Genomic DNA, 14,970 nt, shown 5'->3' on the forward strand with positions numbered 1-14,970 from the left:
ACGGAGGCACAAACTTTTTAGCGAAATACTCGTACCAGTGTCAGAAAATCTTAGGACTTACATCCCTGGTATTATAGGTTCTATTACAGGGTGGCGGATCTCAGCTTGAAGATACCTCTTGAGCTGCTTTTTGTCCACATATTTGCCTTCTTGGAGTGTAATATCAGAGACCGAGATCTTAGTTCCTATACGGGCGCTTGTTTCAATGGCAACGATTACATCGTCCTTTTCACGATTTAGAATACGCCTTCGAACATTCCATTTCCGAAGGGTATGCTCGAGCTGGTTCTGCCTACATGCTCAATATGAAAATCAGAAAACGAAGACCCAATTAAGAGAAAAGAAATTGCTTGAAGAAAGAAGGATCCATAACTAACGACATGTAGAAGGAAAATTTGTCTCTCATAAGCTGGGTTACCTGGCGCATTGTCGTGCGCTTGCCGCCAGGTCCATAGTTTCCCATATACAATCGAACGATAGTGGGTTTGAGCTTACTCAATCGCTTTGCATATGGCAATTGAAGGAACTTATCTTCGTCGGAGCGGGGAAGTAAATCGGCGAGATCCATTATGAACGAAGTGGGAGTTGTCACGGCAGAAAGTGGTGGAATAGAGGCGTGGCATCAAAGACGATGGGCGATATTTCAAAAGGGTTTACATGCAACATCAACGGCGCGCTTGGGAACAGAAACTGCTTCGGGCGTGGGACGCGGCTGGCGTACATGCCTCGTCGTCTTATACTCTATGCGCCTCACTTGTTGGGCATGCAGGGCCGCAATGGACCCTGCCGGATGATGGCGCCTTTCTTAGACGAAAAATGGAATGGTCCATCGTTCATTGGACGTACAAAACCTGGGTGGCCAATGATAGAGCGGCCGTAATATCGGGGGCACATGCCAGCCGCGTCGTCTGCTTCGCATCTGAGGCATCCATAATACAAAACCTCGCTGGCCAATGATAGATTAAATGACGGTCATGGGAGCCATGCCTACTACTTTATGTACTGGGTATCCATTCTCACACAAATCCTCATCATCCAATCGCACGACGACAGCAGCGCCGGTTAGGTCAGCGCCGGTTAGGTCAGCGCCACGGACGGCATGCTTGATGCATGCTACTTCAATACTCATTGTTCATAGTCGGCCATCACAGCTGAAAACATAATATCATGAGAGCCGATCCACCTAGCCCCTCTCTGTATACTAATTAAGAAGTTCGTCTATACATGGGTAAAACTGTGGCTTTTTTTTTTCACCGTACAAGGTACCTGATTGAGGTGAAATACGATGACCCCTGCCAAAAGGTACCGAAACAAAGGAGAGACACACTTCCCAGGATCCACACCACCGCCTCTGGGATGGATGGCCTCGGAGGTGTATAGCATCATTATAATAACATGGTACCTGACGGTATCCCATTCTGGACCTTTTCGACTCCACTCAGAAAAAAATCAGGCTCCAGATCTCTGACCGTGCCGTTCGAAATACAAGTCTCCTTGCCTTATTAGCTGCCTAACACAGTACCAACCTTCGGGAAGGGAATGTTACTTCTCCCATACGCGAGCCATGTATTGCTGTGAACATAGCGTATGCTCTAAGAGGTTTATATAAACCCCTCGCCACCCTCTTCTTTAATCTATTCCATCATCTTCAAAGTGGTTCAAACTGGAATGTGATCATATACATCAACTTACTCAACCGAAATACTTCCTTCCAGCAATTTTATTCTCACCGCATTTGAAAATGCCACGCCTCGAAATAAAAAGCCAAAACTCCATCGGACTGAACTTTATGTGAGTTATACTGCCAGCTCTTTATTGTTATATCGCCATTTCTCACATGTCCCTGAAATTTCCATCTTGGTTCACTGTAATAATCTTACAGTATATGTTCTACCCTTCTCCTCACTGTCTTTGTACAAACTTGTTCATAGATCACCGCAACGCATCAAGCGATGCAAGGGTTGACACAACGAACCTGAAGTCTAGTGGCGGACACATTTACAATGATGCACTACGTTAATTGACGTGACGAGGATCAATCTGGGCCTAATTACTATCAACACTCTCATTGGCCTTTGTCAACACATTGTCGTATAACTGACTGCAACTTTTGTTTGGTTTAGGGACACTGACGATAAATGGAGCACCGTAGCGAGAAGCGGTTCCCCTCCACCGGTCCCTCCGGCCACTTCAACAAGTGCCACAAACACCATCGTGAAAGCACAGACTAATAAAACTGGAAAAGATCAGAGTGATATTCTTCTTGGTATCGGTTCACAGTTTCCAGCCATTGGTATGTCTTACCGGTTATGTGGTATCATTTGATCCAGACAGCGGCTTACTTTGGTGGTTCCATATTAGATGATGCTATCCAGCATATGGACCTCCATCCTAATCTGTGAGGCTTTTGTTCCTCTCCTGTTATATAAACAAGCACGTCGTGCAAATTGAGATATTTCTAGGAGAATGTGCAGTACTCAGTTTTTGTATCCTTGTAGGAGGACGAGAGTTATCATACTTGATTCAGTGTTACAAGAAGAGATGAATCTCTGGCATATATGTATCGTTATTTTCTGCTTATGATGTGTTTGGTTGTGTTGGATGGATTGAAGGCCAATGGAAGAGATATCCGACAGCATGACAGAAGCGGGCGTTGGAGATTCTTCCATGGAAGATACAATATCTTAATCTTCTTTTACCATTCGACTCCCACTGCCCACTAAATTGTTTATTTCCTCCGGAACCCCCAATACTTAGCTGTTCTTCTAAGGTGCACTGTCAAGGCATTGACTGACGAAAGTCAGAATAGTGATAGGAATATGAAATAAAAGACAGCAAGACACAACATCCAAGGACTCAGATTTCCTCTTCGAAATAGTGAAAACCATTTGGGTGTTTGATGCATTGTCTTTCGAGAATCAGAGCCAGCTAAATTTAAGCCATGGTCGAGTCAGATAGGATTGGTGAAGTAGTTCAAGAAATGAGTGAATGCCATCCTGCCACATCCGTGCCGGCATAGAATATTTTAATGCCGGGCGCCGTAGTGAGGGTGTGCAGTAGGATGCTAGCTGGCTAGAAAAAAATCGTGGTGTTTATGAAGAAGAGTTCTATGAAGATCTGTTAGTACCGTTCCTGCTCAGTGTAATTGTAATTAATCTCGATAAACTTAGTTTTAACTAAAACAAAGTCCACCATATACTTCTAAACTTCATCGATTGTGCGCTCTGGATCGAATTAAAGCGGCGCTTCGCTTTGGTTCATTTTATGCAATGCCATCTCGGCGGAGGCATCAGGCTCGCAAGGATCTTTTCCTTCTTTTTTCCTTGAGACCCTTGCAAAAGGATGGGAAAATGTTTCAGCTATCCTCCGAGATTTTACGCAGCCGATAGCAGAATTAATAAATGGTAGTCATCTAGCAAAGATTCTGTGGGTTTATATGCTATATATTTGACTCTTGAATACGGCGATATCTGGTAACAGTGAGAATGAATATTTGTTGTTCTATTAGCTATGAACGATAAGCTCTAGCTTCCGCAGACATGGCTTCTATAACACAAGCATTGTTATTTCCTCTATTGATTGATGGAATCGTTTTATCCTCATCCCCATCCTTATCCTCATTGCGACGAGGAACAGGGGAAACGGGAGGAATTTTGATCTTGGAGTAGAGGCTAGAGCGGGAAGTAATGTGCAGCATGCGACAAAGCCCAGAGCTAGGCGAATAACGCACATATTGGAGCTAGGGTAATATTCAGAACTATATGTAGGTTAATAAAAAGAGGTAGGGTAAATTTCAGTATTAACTTAATATCCACAGCTACAGTTCAATGCTCTCTCGTTTCTTTGGATTATGGTGTAGGCTGATCTTGAAAGGAGCCAATCTGTGCACCGGGAACCGGCATATAGAGGAAAAATGCAGTTCCCTAGGGCCAATTTAGAGGTGCATGAACCTACATGTATTCTGAGTGCTCAAGCTGCTGCTGTCGTTATTATAGGCAATTGAGGCGGTCTAGACGAAACACTTGCGTGCTTGGTTAACACTAACCCAGATCTGGGTAGATATCGCAGGCTATTGAGGACGACGATATTCGAGACTCAGAGATGCAAACCTTCAATGTTCTTTATATGTCAAGTCGCAAATCCTGTATACAACTCTTCTAAATTCAAGGTTCCTCGTCCCTAGGTATGTTAAAGAATTACGAGGTCCACTTTTGTGCCTCTGACTTCAATGTTCATTGCCAGGGTCCAAGTCAAGGGCGGCCCCCAAAAATTAATGTTGGTCGGTAAAAGTGTCATCAATCCTAGTAATATAGAAGTAGTTCGTGCATGGATCGGATTCCTCTTGGTCATGAATACCGCTGCAGCTGTTATTGTGCAGGGATTATCCTTACACGCCAGGTCCTGCCGCGCTCTGTCATTTGAGCTCTGCGCGCAACGCACACGTCGACTGTGCACAGCCATGGACCTCGAGCCTGGCGTCACACCTCCGAGGCAAGCCCTCGGCGAGCCGCGATCTTATTCGCGCGAATCTCTGCTGCTGAGCACGTTTGGGGATCTAGTCCTGGTGAGACCGGGATGGCCCATAAACTCCACCGTGGTCGGCATCGTGCCGATGTGCGCGGGTCTGTCAGAGACTCTTCACAGCGAATCATCTAGTGCACAAACAAGCTTAACGCACATCGAAACACACCAGCCTTCCTGCCCGCATCCCTTCCTCTTTACAAATAGCGGCTGTCTTATACACTGTGTACATATTCTTCCTGTTTACCTGTTAGTTCTACGGCATATGTACTTCCCTGGTCGAAGTCGATGACTTGAGGCAACCAGATGTTAAATATGTGGTTCGCCCTGCACCTGCTACCTTGCCCCTGACAGATAAATCTACATAAAGCCATGGAATTTACTCTCCGTCTTTTCTTTCAGTTCTATAGACTCTCCAGCACCGGACTCTAACAACTTCTTCCCATAAGTGGCTTTCAATTTGTCGCTCTCAAAGAGTGTCTACATCTCTCCATTTCCCCCGTTTACCATCACATTATGAAGAACTCTAGTGCTGCCATCCCCAAGCCCGAGTAAGCCACTCTTTACTTCTGTTAAATATCATCAAGTCTTTTGTTATTACAAAATTTCCAAGCTTGCTTTACCCTCATCCCGCTTTGAGGCCGATTCAAACGCAGTGCTGCAATTACCGGCCTCGGACTCTTGCGCGTGAGAGTCGCAAAACTGGTTTACTCCTACTGCTCCAGCTACAACTTGCATTTTATTCTGAGTCAATGTTCCTGTTTTGTCAGAGCACACTGTCGTCGCGTTGCCCATGACTTCACAAGGCTTTAGGTGCCGAACTAGGTTGGCATCTCTCAGCATGCGAGTAGTAGTAAAAGCAAGGTCCAACGTGACAGCAGGAGGAAGACCTTCGAGAACGGCAACCGCGTATAACACTCTTCTTGCATGACTAACTTCCCTTTTTAATCTTCTTAGGACGGTGTCAGGCACATGGAGCACCAAGGCAAGAAGTGGATCTCCTCAGCCGATGCTCAAAACAGGCGATGCTCTCAACAATAAGATGCCAAAGGATAATAGCAACGCTATCACTCAAAGGGATGCGCTCTATGGTATTGGTGCGCAATTTTCTGGCATCAGTATGTTGTCAGGTCCAAACAGTATCTCACTTAGAGGGGCTTGGCTAACTTATTGTTTCTATAACAGATAGCTCGGTCAAAAACATGGACACCCACCCAAATCTTTAAGGCTACCATATTCCCATTTACACAACATGCATTAGTGCGATGCTCTTTCTTGGATATCCAAGCGGCGAATTTCGTGATGTAACTTATAATGTTATTGGAATGGTGCCACCATCATTGTTTACTTAGCAGGTTAAGATCTACAAGCCTTTCAATTCAAGCCAATTTCATCATGTATATAGCTGCTTTTTAGCCGCAAGACGCCACGATGGCTACAAATCACTAGTCGCGCGTGTCATCATTGCCTTCTTCTCTTTAGTCGAATCTTGCAAGCTCGTTTGGCCTCAAACCACACGTGCTTCTATAGCCTACCCCCTCATAAACTCTATTGTATATCTACGCTGTGGAATATTTCCCTCTTTTCCGTACTATTTCTGATTGCGATTCCAAGATATATAGTCGGTGTCTTCGGGCAGGTAAATACGCTTCATCGTTTGCTCCTAGGACTTGAAATTTTACTATGTTCTATTTCGGAAAACTATCACAGAAAAAGATAAAGCCGAAGAAAGACTAGTGCAAATGCTACTAACAACACGGAGCTTATTGGAATTCTGCAAATTGAAGAAGCTGACCACAGGCCCCCAGACCTGAAGCAGAGACTTTGCTCACTGACAGTGCGACCTTTTGACGTCGGTGCTGACGAGATTCCCCTTGCAGAGCCGTTATGCTCGCGAAGATAAAGTTCAAGAATATCATCTGGGTGAGACCGGCTCTCCTCCCAGTATTGTACCACAGGTGTTAGTGGCTAACATTTGGCGTCCGACGGCCAGCGATCCAGGAGCAAATACTACTATTCTGGCCCACTTTCACTACTGCAACAAGGTTGAGACGTCAGGTCAGTGCAGGGGTCACAGGTCAGTTGAGCTTACGCCTCAACAAGGGTATCATGCCCCTTCTCGGAAGAGTGTGAGGATCAAGATCTTCGGACGAATCCGGCCTACTATCACAACCAGTAATTCAACAGCACCTTTACAAAAGATCATCATATGGTGATCGCAGGCTTATCTCATCTTCAAGTTGGGCCAGCCACACCTGATAGACGCCGAGACGGCAACGGGAATGGCATGGATGACGAATGGCTTGCGAAAGCTGTCGGATGGCAGCAACAAAAACCCCCTTTCTCTTTTGCATACATGCAATGGACGAAACAATCCTTGCTCTCTGAAACGAGATTACCATTGGGCTATTCTAGTGACAAAATCCTGCTTGACGGCTGCTGCCAAAGCAGAAGGCTTCTTCTTTGTCTTTCCATCTACACCGAATACCGCTACACACTCAAGCACCCCGACGTTGTTTCGATACATATTCTTCTCCTGCCGTAACACTCACGCCAGATTTTTGGCTTAAATTGAAACAATTTAAAACTATTGGAGCTTGAATTATATGTAAATGGTGCTATCAGAAACATCTGTTACCTAAGGCTTATTACGCATGTGCGTTTATACGTAAGTGGTGGTTACGGCCATTTTTTTAGCCTTACGAATATATAGCTGTACGTATGATCTTTTATTTGGTTTCTTTTACCTATATACTGTAGAGTTAGTGTTTAGACTATTAAAGGTTACTTGGTATTTTCTGTACTTTATTTACACACATGCTAACAAAACTGCTATTTTCAGCTTGTACTGAACCATCTGCAAGTTTCGACATTAATAAGCCTCTAGAATACTTAATCGCGGCGTGATCTTCTGTGTTACGTGCACTACACCTCAATATCACCACCTGCACGATTCACAATTGTCGATCTGAATCCAGACCACTCCACTAGAATATCTTCTATCGTTTTGTGACAATACGACCACGTGGTTGAAGAGTTTTTCTTCACGTACCTTATAAATCATTATCAGCATCAAGGTAATTACGGTCATAAAAATTAGTATCCAATACGTCATTATAAATATACCTTGCTGCATTAGGCTTTCTCCATCCAGCATCAGCTTGTTGCTGTTTTGCAGTAAGCGCCGGCCGCGTTTGGTTGTTGCTCGCCATCTCGTTCTTATACAACATCTATTTTTATTCCTGATCCAGGAAATCTCTAGAGCTTCTTGCAATTAATCTTGCAAGGGAAGCGAGATATTAGACCAATTATTAGCAGATGTTTGAGGCCAACCGCGCTGGCTGTGAATATGACTGGATTACTTCAAGTTTGGCGGACCCTACGCACGAATGCTTGTACAAAACTATGTATTTACACGGGTATCTAGGTATGTACCTACGCATGTTTGTACATGTAGGTACCTATGTAAGCAATAGACACCAGCTAGAACGGTGTTATTCCCGCCCACGTCCTTTGGTGCCTTTATCGCGGACACTAATACTAGCCATAGTTTTTGTCTTTTTCTTCTCTTAACCTGATAGATAGGTGTTGGTAAGAAGTTAAGTCATGTAATGGCAGACTAGTAATGACTTAGCGAGTAACTCAAGTTATGCTTAAAATACCTTGTTTAGAGTCGTCCTCTTTGGTAGAAATTATTAGCAGCGGAATTTTTACGCCATTGTGACCCTTAGGTGATTACCCAATGTTTGGCCGTGTTATTTTACACCGGTATGCCTGTGGTCCCCTTTGGCGGATTAGCGGCAGGTGTACATATTGCGTGACATCGGTGGGAGAACCAGCACCTTATACGTATGTATTGCGACAAGCGTCGGATTTCTGAAAAAGTTGGTTCATACTATCTAAATAAGCAATTTGCAGAGTCGGCAGCGAGGTTACCGATAATCAATGAAATCGCAGAATTAGCAAATAACAGGTGCCTTATAAGGAGTAAGCTGGTCAGGCTTTTGGCTATAAATAGTAGTTCAATATACAGCGATTAAGTTCTGTATTCATTACCGCATTCTTCGATATGGATGGCATTTTTTCCTTTATCGATTATACTTATCGTCTGTTAAAGACAACTATGTTTTTTGTCACAATGGAAGGGGAAAAGAATTCTGTGCTTGATACTACGAGGCGGTACACTCGCCTGGAGCTTTCGTCGGGCGCTGTTCATCCTTTTCAGGTATATGGAACGGCATTCAAAGAGGACCGCACAGAGAACCTGACAGCTTTGGCTCTCGAAACGGGCTTCGTGGGACTAGATTCAGCCAACTATCCCACCGCTTATGAAGAAGGGCAAGTTGGGGAGGCTATTCAGAAGGCGCTACAATTGGGAGTGAAGAGAAGTGACCTCTTTGTAAACGCAGCCTCTCTTTTGTCAACTGGATGTCAAGAGAACGATAGGTGTTAATAGTTACGGTAGATTCAGACCAAATTCACGCCCGCGTGGGCTCACGCCCCAGGGAAGATCCCTTACGATACAGCACAGCCCTTGGAGGCTCAGGTCAAGGAATCAATCGAGCAATCGTTTCAGCTTTTAAAGATTGACTATATTGATGCTCTGTTTCTCCACGTGCCGTTTGATAATGACGAGGACAATCTTGTGGCTTGGCGGGTGATGGAAAGCTACGTGCCCACACGCATTGGAGTACTAGGTGTGTCCAATTTTGCCTTGCCAGCATTTCAGAAGCTGTACGAAGCTGCAGCGATCAAACCTGAAATTGTGCAAAATAGATTTCAAGAAGACAATGGGCACGACTACGAAATTCGCGAATTCTTACAGAAGAATGGTGTTATCTACCAAGGATTCTCTCTCTTGAAAGCAAACAGCGTTGCGCGCAATTCAGAGTTGGTGCAACGAGTGGCGACGCATTTCAAGGTTGCCAAAGAGGTTGCCTTCTATCTGCTATTCTTGGGTCTGGGCAAGGTTGCTATTGTCAATGGAACCACAAGCAAGGAGCACATGCGCGTGGATCTAGATAAGATCACGAGTGTACTAGAGGACAAACAGACGCTGCACGATCTTGTCGGGTATCAGAAAGAATTCGAAAAGCTTCTGCTCCAGGATGTCCAATAACTCATGGCCTTCGCAACCCAGCGCACATAGTACAAATCAAGCATTTTTTTTCATCAGCCCTGCTGTCTGCTGCATCAATTAAGATAGGGTTTCTCGTGGCGGCCGAGATTCAATGATTGCATACAACGCGCCCGAAGTGGAGGAAGCCGTAATTTGAAAGGAATGTGCAGAATATATTACAGACGCATTAGGCTGAATAGTTACATGTACCTTATGCCAGCGAACGGGACATATAAGTACAGAGTACATGTATGTACTTGATCCCAAATAAGCATAAGCAAAAAAAGTTGCGACGGGTGGCTTTGTTGATGGGAAGCGTGGATGGATCAGCTGAACACGTCCTGCGCCAGCTCAGTGGACGAGGAGGTCACGGTACGAATAAGCCAAGATGGCATGAATACATGTACCTATACATCGCTTGCATATTATGTGCTGTAAAGCAATCGACAAGATGGCTTCACCTATCATTTCTCCTAGCCATTGGCAACCCGCGTTGTTTCTTTCTTCCATAAATCTATTTCATCTGGTGCAAACCGATATGAGCGTTTCCAAGATCAAACACACTTGCTTCTACCCGTTGTTCGTGGTCTTACAGCGATTTTATCAATAAAATACTTCTTTAACTTCATTTATCCTCCCTCAATCATGCTCAAGCCAGTCTATGAGGTAAATACCGCATCGATCCTCAGGTTTGCTACTGAATCGCGAGAAATTTGCAACTCAGCGACTAACAATCCTGTTAAAATTTGTTAGGCAGTCATCCGAACCGGCTCGGTTCCGGTCCTCATCTTTCTCGTTACGTTCGGCATGACCCTGTTTGAAACAGCACGCGTACCGATCCTCGAAGAAGCCGTCTGTCGCAGCCTGGCAGTCGATGATTGCCGCCACGACCGCACTGCCCAAGCCCGGCTGGCCAGCATTAACGGGTGGATAGATTTTGCAACCGCAGTTCAAGGTAAGGTTTGCATATACTTAGGCGATATGTGTTATCTCTAAGCGACAAATGGAGAGTAGCAAGTGTTTGCATAGAATGGGAAAATACACTGATTGTACGGAAAGGCTAACAAAGTCCAGGCATCCTACTAGTACTGCCTTACGCCTGGCTTGCAGAACAAATGAACAAACACCAGCTCCTGCTCATCGGATTTACCACATCAATCCTCTCGATGGCCTATTTCTTGGTTATTAGTATGAAACCGGTTTCCATTTTCTGCCCACCCGTTGATCATTGTCAACCTCTTCTAAAGATGAGATACTCCTAAGCAGGCCGTTTTGCCGATTCATTTGCGATACCTCTAAACTTGATAATTCTCTTTCGAATCACTGAAGTGGTGGGTGGGGGTATCTCGGTGGCTTATGTCCTCTTGAATTCCCTTCTGGTTTCTCATACGACCAATGAAACACGGTATGTAAAATCCGCCCCCTCTCTATCTTGGCTCTCCATCCTGCTGAAACGTGTGGGTTTTCTCTTAAGGGCCTCTGTCTTCTATATCACCTCGATGATGCTGGTTTTAGCTCGAGCCGGAAGCACTGCTCTATGCGGTGTACTTCTTGATGGTTTCGCTACTGCCATTATCCCGGTGGCCATTTCTATTTATGCCATCAGCATAGCCATTATGGCTCGTTCATGTATTCATTGCGCTCAAAAAAGGGGGCGTAGAGATTATGCAGATGGAAGTTGCCAGGGTCTACTGGACGACAACAACGAGAACGATGAGGATGCTAACAATAATAACGGCGGTAGTATTCGCCTTGCGAAACAAACTCGTTATACTAAGGCGATGTTTCCATTGGCGGCATACAAAGAAATGATCGGACAAGGTGTTATTGCCTGGGGTCTGCTCTTCTACTTTTTCAAGGTTGTCGCAGTTGATACCCAATTCATCCAAACACAGTGGGTTGTTAGACGTTTTGCGTGGAACTTCTCAGCTGCCGCCTACATTTATGCCTACACAGCACTATTTTGTTTGCTCGTACTCGCTGGTCTCCCGTTCTTGTCTTCTTACCTTATCCGGAGGTATAATGGCAACACACAAAGGATGGAGATTACGATCCTTCGCCTCAGTATCGCTTCTCATGCCATCGGATCTTTAGCCATGGGTCTCGCACCAAGCCGTGCCTTATACATCGCTGCCGTATCATTCTCGGCGCTTTCAGTCGGCGCCATAGATACATTCAAGTCTTTTCTTAGTGGATTCTGCTCTCCGGACCAGATCACCGAGCTATACGCCACCTTCAGTCTTGTGGAAACGGCCACCCACGTTGTTGCTAGCCGTATGTGGACAGCCATATTGATTGCATCTTTCGATCTCAACGGAATAGCTATGGGACTCCCTTTCCTTGTAAGCGCTGGCATTAGCGCTATTGCATTTTGCTTGATTTGGTCCATGGCGAGATACACAAAACCCATGAGCTCTTATGCCCTGATTCACACTATCTAGGTACAGGTCGTTAAGTAGGCTTGTCAATAGCGAAGATGCATTTTGCTAGGAAAAACAGTTGGATTAAATGACGAATGATGTGCTACAAAATGCATTACAATAGTAAATAAATAGTGTGTTCTACCACAAATCTATCTCATTGTATGAAACAGGGCATTTGCTGTGGGCTAGAGTGTAAGCAAGTCATGGGCAATGCCTTTTCCTGCTCTGGCTCCCCTGATACTCGTGATATAAGTATTGCTAACAGTACAAGTATAACAAGTTATATAAATTTATTATAGAAACTCAAAATTACACTGGAGAGCATCTGTTGTCCAAGGCTCTTAATCCCTATGCGACAAACCCGTAGGGAAGTAACGCCACACAATGGTAACGACGGCTGAAATCACTCCAGCAGTTAATACCAAAGGCACCCAAATCCATTTATCTTCTAAATTCTCATGCGTGAATGGCCAGTCATATAACAACTTTTGCTGCTCTATATCCAATGTGCCAATGCAAGGTTGTACCGGATTTGGGCTGCAGGTCCCGTCGCCGAAGTCCAAGAGCCAATAATCTCGTACTGTGCCTCGCCCACTCAAGTAGGCATTCAATTGCCGGTCTGAACAGAAAGAGAGAGCCAACACATAGCACATGCCCTGCTCTTCCTTACTGTCTATGGGTAACCTGTTCTTGATATGCCAGGTCGACGTGGGTCCTTGGGTGCTATAGATAGACTTCTCCTCCTCTTGGTGGCGCAGCGGAATAAGTCCTGTCGCAGTATCTGTGCCTGTCAAGGTTCGATTGAATAGCGTGAAACCCACCGATGGCCAGTCTGTGTTGATGGTATGGCTTGAGTCCAGAACTCTGGTAAAGGAAAGGTTACCGTGCTGACGTACATACGCAGAGGCAATGCCATTTCCGCCGCGGTCACGCTCATTAGTATCCATAGGAGGGAAACACACGGCCTGATATCCTGCGTCTTGAAATGCTTGGATGTTTTTGTGAGGGATGGAGCGCGACAAAGCTTCACCACCGAGCCCTATCAAGCATAGATTTCCTCAAGTCAGCGTTGATGCGGTCAATCGATATGTGCCGCTCCGGTATCGAGTGAGGCCAAAGTTCAACTCACAATTACAGGCATAATCTCGATCTCCGTAGGCGAGAGTAATGTGTACGCCATTGTCTAATGCCCGACCTAGTGATTCCAAGTAATACCTATGAAGATTGTCACCTGTACGAGAAAATGCTTTGGCAACTTGGATGGCCTCGTCGGTGAAGTTAACTGGAACACCCAATGCTGCCTGTACGTGCCCCTGCTTCAAATAGCCAATATATGTGTATAGACCAGGATCTGTGAGGTAATGAGTCCTGTGTCCAATGTCAAAGAAGCTTGCCCCGCTGGCGCCAATTAGATTAGCGACATTTTTCCCGCAAAAGGTATTCGCATCATGACATAGAGTGTTGATAGAAGCATTATCCCCTAGATATGGTGATGAGCCCAGCGCTTTACGACAAGCTTGTATGCGCGACTTGCAGCCAAGTGGCTCATCCCATGAAGATTTGGTAGCCATATAAGTGCTTTTGTTGATAAGTTGAAGCCCATACGTATTATTGTAGGCCATTTCTGGATATGCTGGTAGCTGTACCAAGGCGTCAACACATGCATTCATTAGTCCTATGGTTCTGAAGCTTATTCTCGGCCCAGACACACCCAGGGCATTCTGTGCCATGGTGAAGTCATAAAGGGCTGGCGCAAAATGACCACCATAAGAAGCCGTCCAAAGCTCAACTTCGTTGCTGGGTGATCTGAACTCTGGAAAATCCTGGAGCCATATCGAAAGTGAAAGCCAGACTGCGCGAACCGCTGCCTCTGTTGTGTTGACTGCTGTATCCGTTTCCATGGTACCTATACCCACGGTACCTACTTGCATCAGGCGTCCTGTGCTGTCGTGAGCTACGGATGTCCCTGCGGCCGGAAAGGCAAGGAGGGTTGCGTTACCGCGAAAATCAACGGTAGCATTCGCGGCAATGTCATAGCTGAACCCTGAAATGTATTGTAAGTCATATTGTGCCCTTTGTGAAACATACAGTACGAAGCCGAACCTGTGTTTACTGGTTGGTCTATATACAGCATATTAGACACTCGGTTCCATGACCAGGGATTCGTGCGAGTGCTTCTGCCGTTGGCTTTGACTTGACAAGGTCCAGTTTCCCGCAGTAGAGAAGAAGCTACATATCTATGATATAAATTCACGTACACCAAACCAATAATCAAGAGAAATAGCTAGGAATACATACTGCTTGGAGTCTAAAAGATGATTCAAGATTTAGATAAACACGAACATATACGAGTAAGGAAAGAAACAACTTGGGTAAGAATGTATACTTACACCAGGACCACCGTTCACTATTGTATAGTGAGCTCTGCTCTGAAAGAGAGAAAGATGCAAAATCTATGAAGAACTTACGGTATAGAGTAAGTGGTGCCTTTTCCGGGGCATCTTGACTCTCAATAAACCAGAAGAAGATATTAATCGGTTTGCTCTGATCCAAGCCAACTTTACGCAATGAGTTTGATGGAAGATGTATGTATCCAGCAAAGCTTCTTGCTGTAGATGATGAAGCGCACATTTCTACTTGCTTGAACTGTATATGTGCCTCAGTGAGCATAGTAGAATCTACGGTGATAACATCTGTAGGTCTATATTCTAAAAATCAACATTGAGATTAATTTATGTATAGGGCACATACGTAGCTGGGAACTGAGCCGCAGTTTTAGCAATCAACACAAATAGCGGCATGCAGGGCCACAGTGTAATATCGTTTCGGAATAACATCTGGTGAGGAAAGGTTGCCACTCCCCATTTGCTGCGCAATTGGTTTAGACTCTGTCGGAGAAGGAAAGCG

At 45.1% G+C, this 14,970-nt stretch overlaps 4 protein-coding genes across 4 annotated transcripts; 2 read left to right on the forward strand and 2 right to left on the reverse strand.

The window, feature by feature from the left end:
* Positions 1-5,232: 5,232 nt before the first annotated feature.
* TRIVIDRAFT_27606 (uncharacterized protein) lies at positions 5,233-5,427 on the reverse strand (the record flags this gene model as incomplete). The annotated part of the gene is made up of 1 exon (XM_014105229.1): positions 5,233-5,427. A coding segment is annotated over one exon (195 nt), but the record flags the coding sequence as incomplete, so codon positions are not given.
* Positions 5,428-8,659: 3,232 nt separating this feature from the next.
* On the forward strand, positions 8,660-9,640 carry TRIVIDRAFT_52445 (uncharacterized protein; the record flags this gene model as incomplete). Its single annotated transcript, XM_014105230.1, has 2 exons — positions 8,660-8,920; positions 8,987-9,640. The coding sequence occupies 2 exons, from the start codon at positions 8,660-8,662 to the stop codon at positions 9,638-9,640; spliced, it is 915 nt and encodes a 304-aa protein (XP_013960705.1).
* A 645-nt stretch (positions 9,641-10,285) lies between these two features.
* TRIVIDRAFT_218655 (uncharacterized protein) lies at positions 10,286-12,081 on the forward strand (the record flags this gene model as incomplete). Its single annotated transcript, XM_014105231.1, has 4 exons — positions 10,286-10,306; positions 10,394-10,595; positions 10,715-10,828; positions 11,156-12,081. 4 exons carry the CDS (start codon positions 10,286-10,288, stop codon positions 12,079-12,081), a joined length of 1,263 nt encoding a protein of 420 aa, XP_013960706.1.
* A 527-nt stretch (positions 12,082-12,608) lies between these two features.
* On the reverse strand, positions 12,609-14,715 carry TRIVIDRAFT_133697 (uncharacterized protein; the record flags this gene model as incomplete). Its single annotated transcript, XM_014105232.1, has 5 exons — positions 12,609-13,102; positions 13,193-14,107; positions 14,167-14,292; positions 14,450-14,470; positions 14,532-14,715. Coding segments are annotated over 5 exons (1,740 nt in total), but the record flags the coding sequence as incomplete, so codon positions are not given.
* Positions 14,716-14,970: the final 255 nt, after the last annotated feature.

Source organism: Trichoderma virens (assembly GCF_000170995.1).
Source record: "Trichoderma virens Gv29-8 chromosome Unknown TRIVIscaffold_2, whole genome shotgun sequence".
In the NCBI taxonomy this organism is placed as follows: Eukaryota; Fungi; Ascomycota; class Sordariomycetes; order Hypocreales; family Hypocreaceae; genus Trichoderma; species Trichoderma virens.